This window comes from Heteronotia binoei, chromosome 16 (assembly GCF_032191835.1).
Source record: "Heteronotia binoei isolate CCM8104 ecotype False Entrance Well chromosome 16, APGP_CSIRO_Hbin_v1, whole genome shotgun sequence".
Taxonomy (NCBI): Eukaryota; Metazoa; Chordata; class Lepidosauria; order Squamata; family Gekkonidae; genus Heteronotia; species Heteronotia binoei.
The window spans coordinates 30,792,649-30,812,725 of NC_083238.1; the positions used below are offsets into that span (position 1 = coordinate 30,792,649).

Sequence of the window (20,077 nt, forward strand, 5' to 3'; positions counted from 1 at the left end):
TTTAAAGATCGGGGTGACATCAGGAACGGAGGCAGATTTCAATGAAAGATTACATATTTTTGTCAGGAGATCCACAAGTTCAACTTTGAGTTCTTTCAGAACTCTTGGATGTATGCCATCCGGACATGGTGACATTAGTTTTTAATTCATCTATCAGTTGTAGGACCTCCTCTCTTGTCACCTCAATTTGATTTCAACACCCCTTCCAAAATTAGTGGTTCTGGAGCAGGCAAACACTTCTCATCTTCCACAGTGAAGACTGAGGCAAAAAATGCATTCAGCTTCTCAGCCATTTCCCTATCCTCCTTCAGTAATCCTTTTACCTCTTGGTCATCCAAGGGTCCCACTGCCTCCCTGGCTGGTTTCCTGCTTCTAATATATTTGAAGAAATTTTTATTGTTGGTCTTTATGTTTTTTGCAGTATGCTCTTCATAGTTTCTTTTTGCCTGCCTGATCACAGTCTTGCATTTGATTTGCCACAGCCTGTGTTCCCTTTTATTAATCTCGCTTGGACTAGCTTTCCATCGCTTAAAGGAGTCCTTCTTATCTTTTGCAGCTTCCATTACTTTGTTTGTTAACCATTCAGGCCTTTTCTTATACCTGTTTGTGCCTTTCCTAACTTGTGGTATATATTTTATCTGAGCTTCTAGGATTGTAGTTTTAAATAGCCTCCAAGCTTCTCCAAGGGTTTTGACTGTATTTACCTTACCTTTCAGTTTCCTCTTCACATGCCTCCTCAACTCAGAGAATTTACCCCTTTTAAAGTTAAATGTGGTTGTGCTGGTCTTTTGGGGCAACTCCCTATTTATACAAATGGTGAAATCAATAACGTTATGGTCATTGCTCCCTAGCAGTGCAATCACTTTTACATCTCACTTTACATAAGATCACTTTACATAAGTAAAGTTTCCAAACATTTGTCAAGGACAGCCCTATGTAATGTGCACTGCAGTAATCTAATCTAGATGTAACCAGAACATAAATCACAGTAGCCAAATCTTTTCTGCCCAGCTGGCTAACCAGTTGAAGCTGGTAAAATACACTCTTGGCAACAGCCACCACCTGCTTATCCAGCAGTAGGCCTGAGTCTAGGAGCACCCACAGACTACAGACCTGTTCCTTCAAGGGGAGTGCAGAATGGGTGACCTCTTAAATTCCGGGTCAAACTTTACACCCATCAGTAGCACTTCTGTCTTTTTGGGATCAAGCTTCAGTTTATTAGCCTGCATTCACTCCAAAACTGCCTGCAGGCACTGGTTCAGGGGTTTTGCAGCCTAGAATCAGCAGGAAGTGCAAGAGAGAGCATCTGCATCTGCACCCAGTCCAAATCTCCAGAGGACCTCACCCAGTGATTTCATGTAGATGTTAAAGAACATAGGGAACAAAATGAAACCTTGCAGGATCCCAAAGACCAAGAGGCTGAGCTCTCCCTCACCACTTTCTGAAACCTACTTTCCTGGTAGGACAATGGTCCAGATAGGCAGCCCAGAAGAATACCACGATCAATGATATCAAAAGCTCTGGAGAGCTCCCTCTTTCAGTCTCCTGACATGTCATCCACCACAGTGACCAATGCTGTTTCAGTCCCATAACCAGTCCTAAACCCAGACTAGAAGGAGTCTAAACAATTTGCCTCATCCAGGAAAGCTTGGAGTTTTCCGGCCACCACTTGTTCAGTCACCTTGCATAAGAATGGAACATTTGAAACTGGTCAGTAATTATTGAGATCCCCTGGATCAAGGTAGGCTTCTTTAGAAGTGGACACACCACAGCTGTTTCAAGGCTGGGGTGGCCACCACCTCTCTTAAGAAAGCATTAAGTTCCTCTCAAACCCAATCAACAACCCCGCCTCCAAAAAGATTTAATTAACCAGGATAGGCAAGTGTGATACAGGCAGGTGACAGGCCTCAGACTTCCAAGAATCCTGTCCACATCCTCAGAATGAATAAACTGAAAATTATTCCACACAATTGGACAAGCAGGCACCCTGGCACCATCTGACCCTGTCACTGCTAAATGTGAACTAGTGGATACATGCAAAAATACATGTAGAGCCCTCTCTCCTGCCACAGCCCACATCTAGTTTGCCCCTTCAGTAGCTAATCTTGGTTGGGTCTGACTTCTATCTCTGTTTCAGGAACAGAAGAACTGGCAAAATGGAAGGCTGCATGTGTTTGGTCCAAAAGGTAAGTAGTTTAAAAGAAAAAGAAAAAAGATCCAGAGTGAGAAGGGTTAAACTGATGGGTGCCATTGAATAGGCTCCATTTTCAGTGATTCCCATTAAATTTTATGGGAGAAAGGAAACAGACTGCACTCTGGGACTCTGGCAGGGCGAAGGGGGAGGGGATTGTTTTCTGGTACAGACGTTGTGGTCACTCAGTGGAAGGGGATGGCTTAGGCCCCACTCAGTTATGCTTCTGAGGATGCCCCTTTCTCCCATATTCACTTCTGTAGGAAAAAAGTGTTCTAAACCAACATAGTGCCAGTGGTGGCAAAATGCACCATACACTGAATTGCTTGGTCTTCACTAATGGATATCCCAAAGTGTGTTTATGGACAGAATAAAAGAATACACTGGATATATTTCAGGCAGCATCTGTACTTTCCCTCTGCCCCTCTCCCCTGACATTTAGCTAATTCCAAATACTGGTACATGGATCTTTTGTATAAAGCCTATCACAATTAATAGATTCCAGTTGAGAAAAATATAGTTGCGCACTATCAACTTGTTTCAATTGATCTTGATTAAGTGAACCAGGATAGTCATTGAAAGTACCACTTTCTCCCTCCCCGCCTCCCTTTTGGAAGTTTCCGTAGCTTTGAGAAGAGTCTGTGTGGGGGGAGCTTAGAATATTCTTTACACTTCTATATTTTTCAAGGGGTGTTATAATTTGTATGAATGCTGAAAAATCTTGTTAGTTATTTCTTACTTCCTTCTTGGAAAAAATGTTTAATCTCTGTTATATTTTAATAAATTGAATATGCTTACTGAACCAAAAATTTCACCTTATTTTTAGAAGAAGTTGTTATTGAACCAGTCCAAACAGTGCCACGGTAAGATATTCTTTGTTGTGTAGCTGGTCTCTCCTGTGCCTTTTCAAACAATTAAGGTTATGGCTGTGTACTCGCTTTCCTGCTACTGTTGAATTGCCAAGCAGGACCAGGGCTGATTATGGGAATGGATGGACTGACTGGAGATACCGGTGTTCTGGGGCCCCCAAGAAACCATACTATTCATCTGCCTCATTTTGCACTTAATGCCTGTGATCTTTGAGCTCTAGCGACAGCAAAAGCCCCTCCAGGATTCCATAGTTACAAATTTAACCTTTTGTTTGGCTTGAAATCATAACAAGTACTCTCCTGCAGCAAATGAGTGCTTGCTATGTTTTCCAGCAAAGCGATGGTTTGTAGGGGGTAATTATGGATACCTTGAAAGACTTTTCCATCTCTCTGTCATGTGTGGACTGGTGGGTTCTCTTGTGTATGTGATAAAAACTAGCACTTTGAATTGTGCCCAGAAACAGATATTCTGAAAAAGCAGATGTAGTCTTTTCAGCCTAGGCCTGATACTATCCCTGTATCCTACAAAGTTTTGGACCAATAGAAACTTACAGTTTTCTAGGGCAGCTCCATCTAAAGTCCATTATGGTTATCTAACCTGGATGTGATCCAAACATGGATCATTGTGACCAAATCATGCTTTTCAAAGAAGGGTCATGGCCTGTGATTTGCAAGTGTGGGGGGGCCTACGGATAAACCTAGCTGGTGAAGCAGGACCTGCTCAGGATATATTTGGGTCTGTTTATTTGGGGCTATTTAAAATATAATGTATAATTTGGTTTGTTCAGGAGAAAAGTAGCATTGGTATGCCTTGATAAAACAAATAAAAATAGTTCGGTTGCAAAACACAAGTAGGAACAATAGGGATCCAGGGTCACAGTGCTGAGGGAAGGGAGTTTTAACTGTTGACACTTGTGCTCATTTCCCAGTGGAAAATACCCTCCTCACTGCTGCTTTAAGACTGAAGGGGGAAAGGACCTGTATTCAGTTTGCATTGAAATGGCACAGGGGCTAAGAGTTACGTCTCCCTTTCCGCCGCTGTATGGTCCTGATCTATGCAGGACCCCAGACTGTTGTGTGTGATTTTTTTTAAAGCTAACCTACACCATCTTAAGCTGCAGTTCCTAATACTATGTCATTTGGCTCCAAGTGGAATAAATATTTTGCTCTTGCTAAAACATGTTGTGTGGGTTCTTCTTTGCTTTTTTTAAACCAAGGCAGCATCGGATGTAGAAAAGAATCTACAAGCAGACCTTTCACGCCGTCAAAGCAGATTTTGTTATGTACAGCTAAATCATTAGATAAGTAAGTCTCATTTCATTTGAGTTCTTCATTTTGATGAGGGAATCAATTGTTGACTTTGAGCTTTTTCAGTAGATTGTTTTTGCACAACATTCTAGGTAACAGATGTGCTCTCGGAATACTGAAAGTTGATGTGCCTTTACGTTCACTTCAGGGGAAAAAGGGTTCACTGACACTGTGTAAACACTGGGAGTGATTCCTGTCCTGGTGATCTGTGGTGGATGAGAAGCAGGAGGGCAAGAGACTCTGTGGCAGTTAGGGTGACGGAAAGGAACCCTACCATGCTAGCATCTCTGTGGCTGGGGAGAAGGTGCTCTTTGCTGGCTAAATATTCCAACGGAGAGGGAAACACACTAATTCTTTTATGTTAGCACCTCTTGATTGGAAGGACCAGGTATAGCACGCTTGAGCCCCAAGACCTGACTAAAGGCCCCGAATTAAGATGGAATCTGAAAAGGGGAGCAGTTCCTTTGTCAGAGACTGGAACCGTTTTCCCACACAGCTTACCCCGAGTGACGTCCCTCTTCACTGCGCAGCATCTGCTCGGATTTCCCACCATCTGCTCTGCAGAAGCAGGAAGAGCCGCGGCTTTTGCATCACTAATGTAAACTGGGTTTTAGCGATTTACATTTGCAACGCAGAAGCCCCGGCACTTCCTGCTTCTGCGGAGCAGATGGTGGGAAATCCGAGCAGACGCTGCGTGATGAAGAGGGACATCACTCCGAGGTAAGCTGTGTGGGAAAAGGGTATGGGTTGTGGTGCTGAGGCTGGAATTGGGTTTTAGTGATCATCAGGGGAACTGTCTGTCCTGTGTGTCTTGCCATGAAGGATGATAGAGGGGAAGATGCCAGAGGGTTGCAGATGCATTAGGGGCATGGACATCCTGCAACTAACAATGACCAGATAGACCATGGATTGCAAGTACCTAGTTAGTAACTGTCCTTTTGTTTGTTTGTTTTAGTGTACCTAGATTTTGTTCTTGTAGTGCCTTGTAGAAATGAAGTTGTTTTTGAGAGAGCCTGAACAAGCCCCTTATCCACCTGTTTTTGCTCCTTGGCATGCTGTCTGCTTGAAATGTATCTGATGAAGTGTACATGCACACAAAACCTCATACCCAGAATTAAACCTTGGTCTTAAAGGTGCCATCGGACTCAAACTTTGTTCTATGCCATGCATGCTACAGTGATACACCCCTGTGGAATTGGCCTTAGGCAACCCATAAGAGTGAGGGAGACAGGATTTTTCCAGAGGTGGTGGCAGTGACAGTAAAAGGGAGGGAAGACAGCGGCTCGTCTTATCCACAACATGGAGAGCCAGTTTGGTGTAATGGTTTGGTGTAAGGGTTAATGTGCGGACCCTTATCTGGGAGAACCGGGTTTGATTCCCCACTCCCCACCACTCCACCTGTTGGAATGGCCTTGGGTCAGCCATAGCTTTCAAAGGAATTGTCCTCGAAGGCGCAGCTTCTGTGAGAGCCCTCTCAGTCCCACCTACCTCACAGGGTGTCTGTTGAGGGGGAGGTAAAAGAGATTGTGACCGCTCTGAAATTCAGAATATAGGGCGGGATATAAATCCAATATCATCATCATCATCACAACATGACAGAGATCAGGACAATCCTATTGAGAAGTGCAAGATGCTGTCATTCTGTTGAGGGCTTCTCTATCTTTGTCAAGGTTCAGATAGTTGCTGGTTAGTGCATGGGAATTCTCACTATGATAAAGGCATTCTCTGTGGTAATGTTATTGCAACTGATTGCCTCTTGTAGGGAGTTTTTAGTAGTGTCACCATGGCAAGAGTAGGGGCACCAGCCTTGAGTCAGAGGTGGGAGGGGGAGGAAGCCATTTGGGAAATAAAAAATAAGCTGAAAGTAACAATTTGTGGTTAGTTGGCAGCTCATCATGCAAAAATGAACATGGAAGTTTGTTGTATATTGGGAGGGCTGGTTGAAAAGTTATGGCAACGTATCTTAAAATGGACAGTAGAGTTATGGCCTTGTTCTTTGACTGCAGTGGACATTCCTGGTTTCTTCGATAAGCTGGTTAGGTTGAATGTCTTCTTCAACACAAAAGACAGTGAGGCTGTCCCTGTCCAACTGCAGTTGTGTGACCACAATGGGTGTGCTGCGGGGCTTTGACTTGTGCCTGGGAAACAGGATCATTTGTGCCCTTGCACTGAGGCAAGATAGCACTGCTTAAGCGGAGTTCGATAGCTCAGAACTTTGAGCGACTAGATAGCAGAAACTGATAATGTCTTTCTGTAGCCTGTATAAAATTTCTGCTGTTTTGTTTTTCCCTTGAAAACAAATGAAATATTTAGGCAGAATATTATAACTAGGAATTCAAAAAATCCAAAGACAACTGTAAGACTGCACGAGAGCATACAAGAAGAAGCAGGTAAGATTTTACATGTGCAGGTACAGTTTATACTGAGCATGTGTGATTCTGTGTTTTTTGGAGTAGGGCCTGGGAAATTCATGATCAAAATCAACCTCGGCCTGTGTATATTAATGTCCTCCTTCAGTTTTCATGTTTAATGGAAATTATGGAGACAGTGAAGGGGATTAAAAGATTGTGTATATGATATGGACACAGTGTTGATACCAGGGAAGGATAGAATGGAGGCTGTATTGATCTCCCTGTGGAACTTTCACCAGTAGATGCTGCACCCATATGAAGGACAAATGATTTGTATTGTAAATAAGTCTCTATATTAGCAATTAATTGAGTTTAAAATATTTATGCTTAACTGCACTAATAATAGTAATGCCTGTAATCCATTGAGATCGCTAGTGAAATTCAGCTAGGGAAAAGGTGTTTTGTTTGTGTTAATGGATGACCTTTAATAAAGTTATTTTATTTTATTCGATTTTTAGCCCGTCCTTTCCGTAGAACAGGCTCAGGGCAGGTTGCATCATAAAAACAGTCAACAGTAAAAACAGTAAAAGGCCAATTTAAAAAATATAAAATCTAAGATTACAATGACTAAAGTTGCAGAATTCTGCCTCACAAATGTGACCTATTGTCCAGGTCCAGCAGATCTTGTAGTGCTGGGATGGAATGAGGGGGGGAGGCCGGTAACAAGCAACGTAACAAGTGACGCCTCCCTCAGCTGAAAGCCTAGCAAAAGAGCTCTGTTTTACAGGCCCTGTGGAACTGAAGCAGATCCTGCAGGGCTCAGATTTCCAGGGGGAGCTCATTCTACCAGGCAGGGGCCAGGGCTGAAAAGGCCCTGGCCCTTGTCAAGGCCAGATGGACGTCTCTGGGGCCGGGTATTACCAAAAGTTGTTGGTTTTCTGATCGTAAGGATCTATGGAGCTCATACAGGGAGAGGCGGTCCTGAAGGTATGCTGGCCCCTGGCCGTTTAGGGTTTTAAAGGTAGTACCAACACCTTGAACCGGATCAGGTACTCAATGGGTAGGCAATGCAGTTCACGCAGCACAGGATGGATCCATGCCCGTACAGGCGACGAAGTCAACATCCGTGCAGCAGCATTCTGCACCAGCTGGAGTTTCCGGAGGAGGGTCAAGGGCAGCCCCACATAGAGAGAGTTACAATAATCTAGCCTGGAAGTGACCATTGCATGGGTTACTGTGGCCAGGTCGTGGGGGTCGACATACGGGACCAACTGCCTGACCCGCCTCAGATGGAAAAAGGCCGATCTGGCAGTGGTGGTAACCTGGGCCTCCATAGTTAGAGAGGCATCCAGAAATACCCCCAAGCTCTTCACCCTTGATGTGGGCATCAATGGAGCCCCATCAAAGGATGGGAGCCTGATCCCAGCCCCCTATAACATAGACACAGCACCTCCATCTTCGATGGATTCAGTTTCAGCTGGCTCTGTTGCAACCAACCAACCACGGCTTGCAATGCCCTACCCAATTTCTCTGGGGCTGAATCTGGGTGGCCATCCATCAGCAGATAGAGCTGGGTGTCATCTGCATATTGATGACACCCCAGCCCATACCTCCAGATGATCTGGGCAAGGGGGCACATGTAGATGTTGAATAACATTGGGGAGAGAATTGCTCCCTGCAGCACACCACATTGTAATGGGTGTCGCTGAGATAGTTCACCCCCAAGCAGCACCCTCTGTCCCCTACCTTAGAACATGATTTTCCTTGGGCACTTCTATTCTTGTACTTAATGTACCGGTAAAAGCAACAAAGGCATTCCACAACTTCTGATTACATTTCAGACCTGCTGCTAACTGCGCACTGCTTAATCTGTGTTAAGAAGATAGTTTGTGTGTGTGCGCATGCACAGTATGGACTGATTAACAGCATGGAAGTTTCATTTTTGTTAGTACATGGTGTTTTGTTAATACATCAAATATATTATTGATGAAATAGCACTGAAGTGTCTGCTCCCAAGTCTTAACATAAATATCCCAAGTCTTAACATGCCATTTTAGTCTGCCTTGTCACTCTGTAGTTTTAGATTTTATATATTTTAAATTGGTCTTTTATTGTTTTTATTGTTGATTGTTTTTATGATGTAACCCTCCCTGAGCCTGTCCTATGAGAAGGGCAGGCTAAAAAATGAATTAAATAAATAAATAAAATATCATGAATATCATATTAATGTCTTCTTATTAACAGTTGCATTTATTTTTAGGCTTATTTTTAAACAGTATATATTGTTATTCTTTTAAATATATTATGTTTGGTAAATAAGATGTAGCCTGCGTTGGGAGAGAATTGCATCATTGTTGCAGTTAATTGTGCTGTATTGTTCACTCAGTGTTTCTGTACCCACCCCAGAAATCCATAATGATCCTCACTTAAAAGATGATTTACACAAACTGAATCACGTATCTGAGAGAATTGGAGCAAAGATGGAATCAAAAGATAATGGTTGGTGTAAACAAAGTATATTTTGTCCGTGAATCTTTCAGATGTCATGACTGTTTCTAGATTTGTGTTTAGCACAATTTTGAAAATTAATTTGCCTGGATTTTTGATAAGTGCCATTACTTAGTTTCTTGTTTAATCTTCTTTGGACTTTGTAAGATAAAATACTACTAGCTCCAAATTTGCGTTACCTGACTGAAGGGAAGAATTGATACTGCCTAGTTGTAGTTTCCTGATCTTCCTGATTTTCTGATGTCTTTTAGTTCTGTGAAACATGTTTTTTTTTAAAAGATTTGTTCATTTTTTAAATTTTTATTCAAGAATGTGAAACATGTTCAATAAACATGTATATAAAATAAATAAATAAAACATTATTGTTTTATTTATTTATTTTACAGAATATGTAATTTCCTTGGTGTCCAGGAGTAAAACAGAGAACTAAAATAAAATAAGGTATCCCAATAGAAAATAATTTAAAGAGTTTTATTATATTAATATAATAATTACATCAGTAAAATATAATTAATTCATATATTATTTGTTGTATAGAATCAAAATAAGAATTTGAATGTACACATATGGTGATGTGAATGACATCATTATGTCAGCCTGTTATATTTATCAAAAATTAGAATTTATTTCTGTATAATTTCTGTTCGTCATCTTTCTGAATACTATATTGGGTGTGTTTTACCACAGAGTGGGTGTTTTATATCCTCTCTCTTACATACTGTGGCTGAGAAAAACTGAGATTCTTCTTCCTGTTCTTGAAACATCACATATCTGAGAAAAGTATCAAAGAAACAATTGAACTTTGATTTTCTTGTTAATTTGAAAATGTAAACTGAATTAATGCATGTTGTAGTTGGCACCATCTTAGAAGAGGCATTCCCTCTGGTATGAGAGAGAAGGAGGATTGCCTCTTCTAATATGGTGGCTGCCACTAGTGACTTTTGTAACTACTTACCACCAATTAACCAGGATGCCCTTTTAGTCAGAATAATTGAATTAATTGATTAAACTGCAACCTTACTTCCGTTATTGAGTCAGTCATGTCATTGGGTATATAATAAAAGGATATGTGAATTAAACCACAGTTTTTAAAATACCTCTTTCCTGGTATTTTGTTCAGTGCTGGGTATCATTAAGTAATAGGAACATCATATATAGCACATTTTTTCTATACCACAGGGAAATCTTGGCTTGTAATGTACACTGGTACCTCACATTGCCTTTTCATGAGCTAAACTCTAGTGTCATAAACTGTGTGTGATGTCATTGCTTGCCCAGCTATATTGAATAAAAGGCCAAGTAGATGTGAATTTCTAACCCTGTAAGGACAGACTGAAGGTTCTTATACAAGTGAAATAAGCAATGAAAAAAACTACAACTAGTGAGTGAAGTTTATGGTCAAGTCTGAATCCCTTTGTTATATCTAGGCTCTGGTCATCTGATTTTAAAAGTCACCATAGAATCTGAACAGCAAGTTGCTTTGATTTGTGTGTTTGAACTTTTTTGGGCTGTTTCCTTTTGCTTGAAGTTAGTTGCATTTAGTGGGTGTTTTGTTGTTGTTGTTATTGTTGTTATAAACTGCATTCAGTTTCAATCTATGAAAGAAATGGTTGATTTTACTGTTCTTTTATATATCCTTCTAATGATAAAATTACCTTTCCTTCTCATGATTAATAAGGCATAAGAAAGATGCTCGATCAGGCATGTGAAACATGGAAACCTACTTTAACAATGCTTGAACCATTGTGATGGTGGAAAGTGCTGTCAAGGTAGAGCTGAGTTATGGCAGCCTCGTAGAGTTTTCAAGACGAGAGACGTTCAGAGGTGGTTTGCCATTGCCTGCCTCCATGTCACATCCCTAGTATTCCTTGGAGGTCTCCCATCCATTTACTAAGCCAGGGCTGACCCTGCTTAGCTTTAAATATCTGACAAAATTGGCCTATCCAGATCAGGGCACTTGGACCATAGAATAGCAGTATTTTTGAGCCACTTGTTTCTATGTGCCTAATGTCCTTTGGCAGCAAATATTGTCCTGTCAGTTATATGAGCAACTAACAATACAGGCTTAAGAATACTTTTCTGGGAGTCAGCCCCATTAAGTACATTTAAGTAGGATTCTGAGTAGACTAGCTTTAGGATTGCTTGCTAAATCAGCAAGTAGATGACATTATTTTCTGGGCTTCTTTACTAATAAATTCTCGGAGTCTAATTATTTACTAATAAATTCTTGAAGTCTAATTATTTACTAATACATTTGTGCGGAATCTATGTATTGGGTCCTAGTACAATCAGCAGTGAGAAAGACCACACATCTGATGTTGAAGCCGCAAGAGTCCAGCCACTGGTCTATCCAAGTCTATGTGGTCTATTCTGACTGGCAGGGTTTGCTGTCCAGGGTTTCAGGCAGAGGTCTTTTACATCACCCTACTACCTCTTTTGTCAAACTAAACTTGCTAGAGATTGAACTTGGGACCCTTTGTGTGCAGTGCAGATGCTCTGCCAGAGTATTGGACTCACAGAAATGCTAATTTGGGTAAACGTTCTTATATTTCCCGTCTAAGTGTACCAAAAGCATCGGGTAAATTTAGTAGTAAAGTACCTCCTCAAAGTGGGGTAGGTAAATTCCTGCAAGTATCTTTGGAGGTGATAGTTGAGTGACATTGCAAATTTTCACTAGTTCAACATTGACATGTGTAGCTATAAAATGAATGGAATCTACTGTTAAATTATATTCAAGCATTAGCCTTTCACATTATGTATACAGGACTCTTAATGCATTTGCCCAGGGGAGGGTCACAAAACTAACTGGGCTAAAACCAAAATAATTTTAGCAGGGATAAATGTAAAGTTCTGCATTTAGATGGGAAAAATCAAATGCATAATTGCAGGATGGGGGAGACTTGTCTTGGCAGTAGTTTGTGTGAAAATATTTAGGGGTCTTAATGGACTGCATACTGAACATGAGCCAACAGTGTAATGTGGTAGCTAAAAAAGCAAATGCAGTTTTGGGCTGTATCAACACAGCCTACCATCGGATTCCTTCCCCTCTCCTATGGACTTGCAGAAAATAGACAACATTCCCCGACCATGAGATCTCTCCCCCTGAGACCAATCCCCGAGGAACAAAGACTCAGACAGACTTCCACCTTGAGTCTGCTCCCCATGGAACAAAGACCCTGACAGGTCTCCATTCTGACCTCCACCTCCACAGTAGCTCCATGGGACCAGTGTCAATGGCAGTTCCTATATGGCACTTATTAATTACAACCACTTTCCCATGGCTCCCTCCTTGTCTACAGATGATCTAGTTTCTCAGATATTTCACCATGCTGTTGACCTTCCATCACGCCTAATGACTCTTCCGCCTCATGTCCTTGCATCCCTGACCTGATGGCAATAGGAACATCACCTACTAGAGGGCACCCCCTTCCATCCACCAGCACCATCTGTCACAGTGACAACCAACACCTCCCTTTGGGGATGGGGGGCACACATGAATGGACTCTGCATGTGGGACCAGTGACCACCTCAACAGACTCACCATCACATACATTTTCTAGAACTGCTAGCGATCTGTTAGTAGATCTGCTAGCGATACACTCCTTTCGGCCATTTCTACCGTCAAAGCTATCCTGACAGACAATACGACAGCTTTGTTCTACATCAACTGTCGAGGTGGCACCTTCTCCTGAAAACTTTGTGCCCTTGCTTTGGACATATGGGCAGATTGCATTGCCCTAGGCTCCTCCCTGGTAGCTACACACCTCCCAGGGAACTGAATGGCCACGTGGACCTTCTTAATCATGGAGGAACTAGTGGGAGCTCAACTGGGAATACCTCCAGCCAGTCTTTCAAGCTTGGGGGATCCTGGAGATAGGCGTGTTCACCACTCGTCTGAACAAAGAAATGCATGAGATTTTGCTGCCGGGGGGAGCTCCAACCCAGTGTCTCTAGGGGATGGTCTTCTTTATCCATAGCACAATCAGCATGTATATCTCTTTCTTCCCATCCCACCCATCACCATGTTAATCCAGAAGGTTCTCCTGGAACACCCATCAGGGATCCTACTGGCCCCTTGGTGGCCACGCCAGCATTGGTTCTCACAGATTCTGTGACTCTCTTGGGGCATTTTCCATTATCTGCCTCCAGCCGAGGACCTGCTGCTCACCCATGGGAGTTTGTCCTACACCATGATGTGCCTCTCCACAGGCTCACGGCTTGGAAGTTCAATCCTTCTTGTTTCCAACAGAGTAGAAACCATTGTGCTAAACAGTCAGAAACTTTCCATACATAAGTCATACACTTATAAGTGGTCTAAGTTTGTCCACTTTGTTTCACCATTCTCCACCTCTCCCTCCATGGTGGGTCTACCTGCAGTCTTTTACTTTCTCCTCTCCTTAGTAGTTACGGAACTGACCATCTCCTCTCATAGTATATATGTCAGCAATATCTTCTCACCACATCACTGCTGATGGACATTTGGTCTTCACACATTCTGACTCAAAGTATTTTTAAAAGGATTTATCCAACTTTATCCTCCTGTTAGACACCATACCCCAGCATAGTAGCTGCCTTTGGTTCTTCACAGGCTTGCAGGGAAACCCTTTGAACCTATGGCTGTGTTCCCTACAGCATCTATCCTGGACAGCCACCTTTCTGGTGGCCATAATGTCTGATACCTGGGTTGGTGAACTTATTGCTCTCTGTTGTGACCCTCCATACCTTCGGTTTCACCCAGATGGGGTCTCCTTAGTTCCAGATGTTTTCTTTCTCCCAAAGGTGGTATCAGACTTTCATCTGAACACTGAAGTCTCATGGCCTGTGCTCTTCCCAAATCCTAAGAACGATACTGAATGCAGAATGCGTTCCCTAGACGTTAAGTGAGTGCTCTTGTTCTGTCTGCAGCACTCTTGCCCCTAGTGTAAAGATTCTTGATTTTTTGTTTCCTATGCACCTTCCTCACAAGGGATTTCATCCCAGAGGCTATCCAAATGGCTGACAGAAACTATTAAACTCTGCTACCTACTGGATAAATGGGCTCTCCTGGGCCCTGTCTGGGCTTACTCATCACAAGCCATGGCTACGTCTATAGCTTTCCTCAGGGGCACCCCCTCCATGAAATCTGCAAGGCTGCCACCTGGACATCACCGCATACCTTCTTGAAGCACTAAGCACTAGCTGTTCACCTCCATCAATGTACTGTGGGCTATTCCTTGAAGAACTTCCAGGTAGGCTTTAGCTTGCTATTCACCCAAGATTGTGATGCACAGAGACCACGAAGAAGATAAACAGGATGCTTACCTGTAACTGATGATTTTTGAATGGTCATCTGTGCATTCACACCACCCAGCCTTTTTCCCCACTGCTGTCGGTCCTTTGACTTTATTTAGGATCATACAGCAGTCAGAAGGAACTGGCGGGATCTCCACATCCACTCCTATGAGCATGCATGATGGGGTTTCTACGTATGACACAGGAGAGGGCATGAAAATCCTCTAGACTGTGAAGTTTAATGACCGAGGTAGTGCAGGTGCCTGAATCCCAAGGGTGTGAATGCACTGATGATCACTTAAAGATCATCAGTTACAGGTAAGCAACGTGTTTCTCCCAGCACAGATCCTTAAGACCCTCCACTTGTCATTCCTCTCCAAGAGGATGAGGAGTCATTCACAAGCACTCTTTGGGTGCAATCTGTCAAACAGTTACAGATCCGTCTAACAGTAATAGGATATAAACCACATTTTAACAACCTGTCAACAAGAATATTATGTGGAATCATCAAAAGCCTTACTGAAATCAAGATAAATTATGTCTACAGCATTTCCCTGACCCAGCAAGGCAGTGACTTTCTCAAATAAAGATATAAGGTTAGTCTGACATGACTTGTTCTTGAGAAACCCACGCTGGCTCTTAGTAATCCCAGCCATCTTTTTCTAAATGCTCAAGGACTGACTGTTAGATGATTTGTTCTAAAACTTTTCCAGGTATAGACATCAAGATACTTTATACTATTCATCTTACCCTTATCTAAGTATTTGACACAGGAGGCAGCTAAATGGCAAGCACTTTGGAATACATCATGAAATCCTCCACAGCTGTCATTTTGCTTGTATTAAGATGCAATAATTAATATTTCTAGTTACCAAGTGACCATAACTCTGCTCACTGTTGTTGTGTCTTACCTTATTCCTGTGTTATGTGTTCATTTATGTAGGTGAAAATGAGGAAACTTTCAATAATGTTGAAAAGACCCTCCACAATGAGGCCAGGACTGAGACCCAAGAGAGCAATGTGGATAAGCAGAATGCTGATGAAAAGCCATCAGATAGTTCAGATGATGATGAATGCAGCTGTGAGCAGGGCAATGGTGAAGCTGAGAAGAGAACTGCACCACTGGAATTAATGGGAGAGGTACATCATTTCTCCCCCTTTCTTAAACAAATAGGCTGTCTTGTACAGGAAGAAGGTTGTTGAGTTCCTTCCATAATAATGTATAAAATCATTAAATCCTGATTAAAATATGGACAATTGTATATTTAGCAGAACAGGGGTTATGGTGGAAATGAAATATGAATCATTATAGTGTGTATATCCAAGCAGGATGGGACAGACATGGGTACTACCAGAAAGAGCATTGTGGGAATTCTCTTGCCATGTGAATCCATAAATGAAAAGGGCTTATTCTATGCCTCAGTGTGAATGGGTACTAGTCTGTCTGCCTGCAAAGAGGTTGCAGATTGGTGAGACTTTTTATGTGCTGCTATAAGTAACTATTTTCTAGCAGAACACACTTTTGAACGGTGCAGTCCTAAACAGAGTTACAGCCCTTCTATGCTTGTTGAATTCAGTGGATTTTGAAAAGTATGACTATACATAAGTCAGTATCAACAGTTACTTCCAAGGTACTGTGCATAAAATTTTGTTTTCTACAGTTTATGGCAACCTAAAACCTTACTGCTGCTTTTGACCAAACAACAAGTAATAGTAGCAGATAATTTCATTTTTAAGAATCTTTTATTCATTAAAATTCATTAAAACAGAACAAAAATGTTAAGATTTAACTAGTATATCAAAACTGCAATATCAGAACACTTAGGAAGATACACACTTATAGGAAAAGTCCTCTGAATCAGCAGCCTAGGAAACTTTCCCTGGCCTTTTTATTATGTCTTTCTTGGTCCCCCCCTCCCCTCTTTTCAATGCACACCTCACTATCCTTTGAGATAATTTAAACAGAACAATGGATCAAAGACTCTCTGAATGAATATATTTCAAGTTCAAATCAATATGTAACACTGAAGATTTAAGTACAATTCAAGATGTGTTTTGGCAAAAACATATTGTTCAAAAAATCCAAGTCAGAGTGTTACTGTTTTCCCATAGAGAGGGATTTTAGGCACCATTTGTCTTAATAAAACTTCTAAAGTACTTATTTTGTGCACATTTGATGAATAAATCATAATCCTAAATAAAGCAAGTCTTATATCTAGGCTTACCACATTCTGATAGATGGCTTCATATCAAATAATATTAAATTGAAGCATATATTCACTGGCTGTCTTTGATTCTTAATCAATATTTATGGAACTAATTGAAATAACCAAGATATTTAACACAACACATCCAAAAATGCTGATAAACACAAATGTCCAATAATTGATATAAAAAGTTAAACGTGAACCATTCCAGAACTGCAACTTATTTCAAACGAAAAAGAGAAAAAATTAATAACTCTTTTAGTAATGTAAAGCACTGGTTGTTTTCAAGGTAACAGTTTGTTAAGAACACCACCAAGATATCCTTGGATTATTATTGTTAGATATTTAAGAAAATATACTGAAGTATTTTTCAAAATTAAACCAAAATTTTATTAGAAATAATAAGCCTTGGACTTAGCCTCTCCTGCTTTTTTCATTTCTAGTGCTGTCATCAGTACATTCAGTAGTTGGAAGAGAAATGCCTGTGGATCATGTGGGATATGCAGCATTTTTGTTTGTAGAGCCTAGTAGCCATCAAAAATGACATTCTGAGCAATGTTTGTTGAAACAACGAAGCTGACATATGATGTCACAATACCTTTGTATGTAGTGTTTTAATTTCATGTCACGCTGCATAATAAGAATAAATTTTCCTGAAGTCAAAAGCACTGCCTTGGGAGGAGCAGAATATAAGAAGGATCCATAACCATAATTGCTTTCTGTGGGCAGATCACAGAATCCACCTCTTATATTATATAATTGGTTCTGCATATTGTAAGCTGCCTTGAGTCTTAGGGGAAGGTCAGGGTATAAATATCTTCAATAAATCTAGGTATAATTATTTGCTTTTCCACTGATATAATATAAGTTTGCTTTTCCAAGCCCCACTTCAGTTTCACCGGCATTATCAGTGTTTGCAGCTTTAGTTCTTAGTTGAAATCAGATGGAAAAACAGAAGACCCATGCAATTTAAATCATGAGGAGAGGAGGAGGCAACCCTTGGCCTCTCGGTTTTCACCCCCACAGCCCCTCAAGCAGCGGTGAGGGGGCAGGAGGGAAGGTCGGGTGCTCTGAGTCATGGTGGCAGCCATGGCCAGGGGAGAGGGGAGCATCTGTGTGCCTCCAAAATATTTTACATGCCCCTCAACTTCTGAAATTCTTGCAAATGGGCCTGGCCTTGCTTCATAGTAGGAATAAACTATGTTAGAAGTAAATTGTCCTCTTGGGTTCTGTTTGTGCAAAACAATGGTTTAACCACTCTAACTATAGTTAGTTTAGTTGTCTGAATGTAGGCCACTCTGTTACCTGTGGTCAATTGGAGCCTGTCAAGCCAGGATCTGAAACTACTTTATTAACCACAGTTAAGTTTTGCATGCTCTCTGAATGCAAAGATCCTGGCTTAATTCTGGCTTGTCGTTCGATGAGGACCCTCTGCCAGGTTGTGGAAAGAAGAAAATCGAATCAGTATTTGTTATGGCATACCAAGATGCGTCAGGCAGCTGTGAGCTGAACCCTGGTTTCACAATCTAATGGTAGTTAAAATAAATGATGAGTTTGTGGGGTGTCCAAAATAAGCGTTAGAATAGTAATGTTCAGAACTACATAGCAAGTACTAAACATTTGTGGTTCAGTTACCCTTGTGGATGTGTTGCGTCAAATAACATACGAGTTCCATTTAGTTCAATAAATATTGGTAAAGGGGAATAGGTATGAATATGCAGTACAGTTTAATTCTATCAGGGCAAGATGTGTGTGGTTTTAAAACTTCTGATTTTTTTTTCCCTAGGGATAATCACAGCTAGATTTCTACCTTTTGTATCAGAATATGCATAAACTGTGAGCTTCTAAAGTTTTGTTAAAACAAGTGGTATCTAGGAAGTCTATGGGAAAAAAACTTAGTATTCCAACTTTGATTTTGTAATAAAAAACAAAAACAAAAACAAAAAACTTCAACACTTTTGGCCTTGGTACATCTTGAATCAAATCAAAGTATTGATTTGAAGCTTGAGATATGCTTCTTCCAGAGTGTTTTGATCCATTATTCTGTCTTAATTATTTTAAAAGTTTCCAAGCTGTGTACAGAGAAGAGAAGGAAAAGCAAGAAGGGTATAATCAAAGAACTGGGGGACAGTTTCCCAGAGTGACTCTTAGTCTGTTTTTTCACATGCCCATCTGAGTTTTGCACTGTGAAGAAACTTTTTCTTTCCATTTGTCTTAGGTCCTGCTCTTTCTGAGTCTGACTACCTAGTCTGTCTGTCTGTCTGTCTGTCTTTCTTTCTTTCTTTCTTTCTTTCTTTCTTTCTTTCTTTCTTTCTTTCTTTCTTTCTTTCTTTCTTTCTTTCTTTGATGTGATATTATGAATCTCCTTATACTGTTCCAGTGTCTTCCACTGAATGACAGATGGAGTGGTCCTACTTCATAAATGGAATATCTCTAAGCAGCCTCAGGTGTTATTTCACAGCTTACTGAAGTTACTTCAGACAGGCTTCAGATGTCTGTCTTAATTCCTTTCAAACATTCTCTTTCAGCTTTTCTCTCACTCTCCAGCTGTGCAGGTGTGAAACTTGAAAGCTCTTAAGTGTGTGAATAGCAGGTGTCTGATGTGGAAGGACAGGTGCTTTTATATACTCTTGTGCTCAGGTTCTGGCTCAATTGACTGTGTAAGAAGGTTGATTTCTGGTTGCATTTCAACCTCCCTAAATCCATGTGTGATTTCATTCTGAGTCAGCCCCTGAGAGACTGCACAGAGCATTCTGCCTCTGAGGCGGAGGCCATCTCTGTGGGTTATTCCCATCCATTCTTCAGGGAGGCAGGAAATACTTTTTTCTACTTCCTGTTGGCGCGTTCGGAATGACCCGCCCTTCAGTTCATTTCCTGCCTCTACAGGGAGAGCAGCTTAGATCAAGCCTTGCCTATCTAACTCTTAAACTCTAGATTTTCTTACATATTTTCCGTCATAACTACCTTTATATACTTCCTTCACTGTTTTGCCTTATATTCTAACTCATTTTGATGAAGACTAACAAATAAAATCTGCTGCATTCTCCCTTACAGGAGAATGTTCCTCCATGTTCTGTGTTTCCTTTTTATATCTTACCACTTTTCTCCTCTGCCTCCCTCCCCCTCTCTCTTCAGAGGCCTACAGAGGATCGATACTTTTTTGCACTTTTGAAGTGCTCCTACATAATATTTTTTCTCTCACCAAACGGTGGAGGCAGAACACTCAGAGGCTTTTCTGACTGACAAGGAGTCAGAGGCGTCCACAGCTGTGATTGCTGCATACCTTTTAGGCGGGGCCGACATGCCTTCATGGCTTGCTCGTGCCATCCGTCTCGATGGAGCGCAGCAGTCAGCGACACTGGCGGCCAAATG

General features: G+C 41.3%; 1 protein-coding gene across 1 annotated transcript in view; it reads left to right on the plus strand.

Annotated features, from left to right (window-relative positions):
* The window catches only part of ERICH2 (glutamate rich 2), a 41,956-nt gene that overhangs the window by 12,998 nt on the left and 8,881 nt on the right, over positions 1–20,077 (plus strand). Inside the window, exons 6-11 of the mRNA XM_060256995.1 lie at positions 2,138–2,186; positions 3,018–3,054; positions 4,282–4,365; positions 6,682–6,758; positions 9,126–9,218; positions 15,442–15,638. Coding sequence (XP_060112978.1) covers positions 2,138–2,186; positions 3,018–3,054; positions 4,282–4,365; positions 6,682–6,758; positions 9,126–9,218; positions 15,442–15,638 — 537 coding nt within the window. The remainder of the gene's footprint in view (positions 1–2,137; positions 2,187–3,017; positions 3,055–4,281; positions 4,366–6,681; positions 6,759–9,125; positions 9,219–15,441; positions 15,639–20,077) is intronic.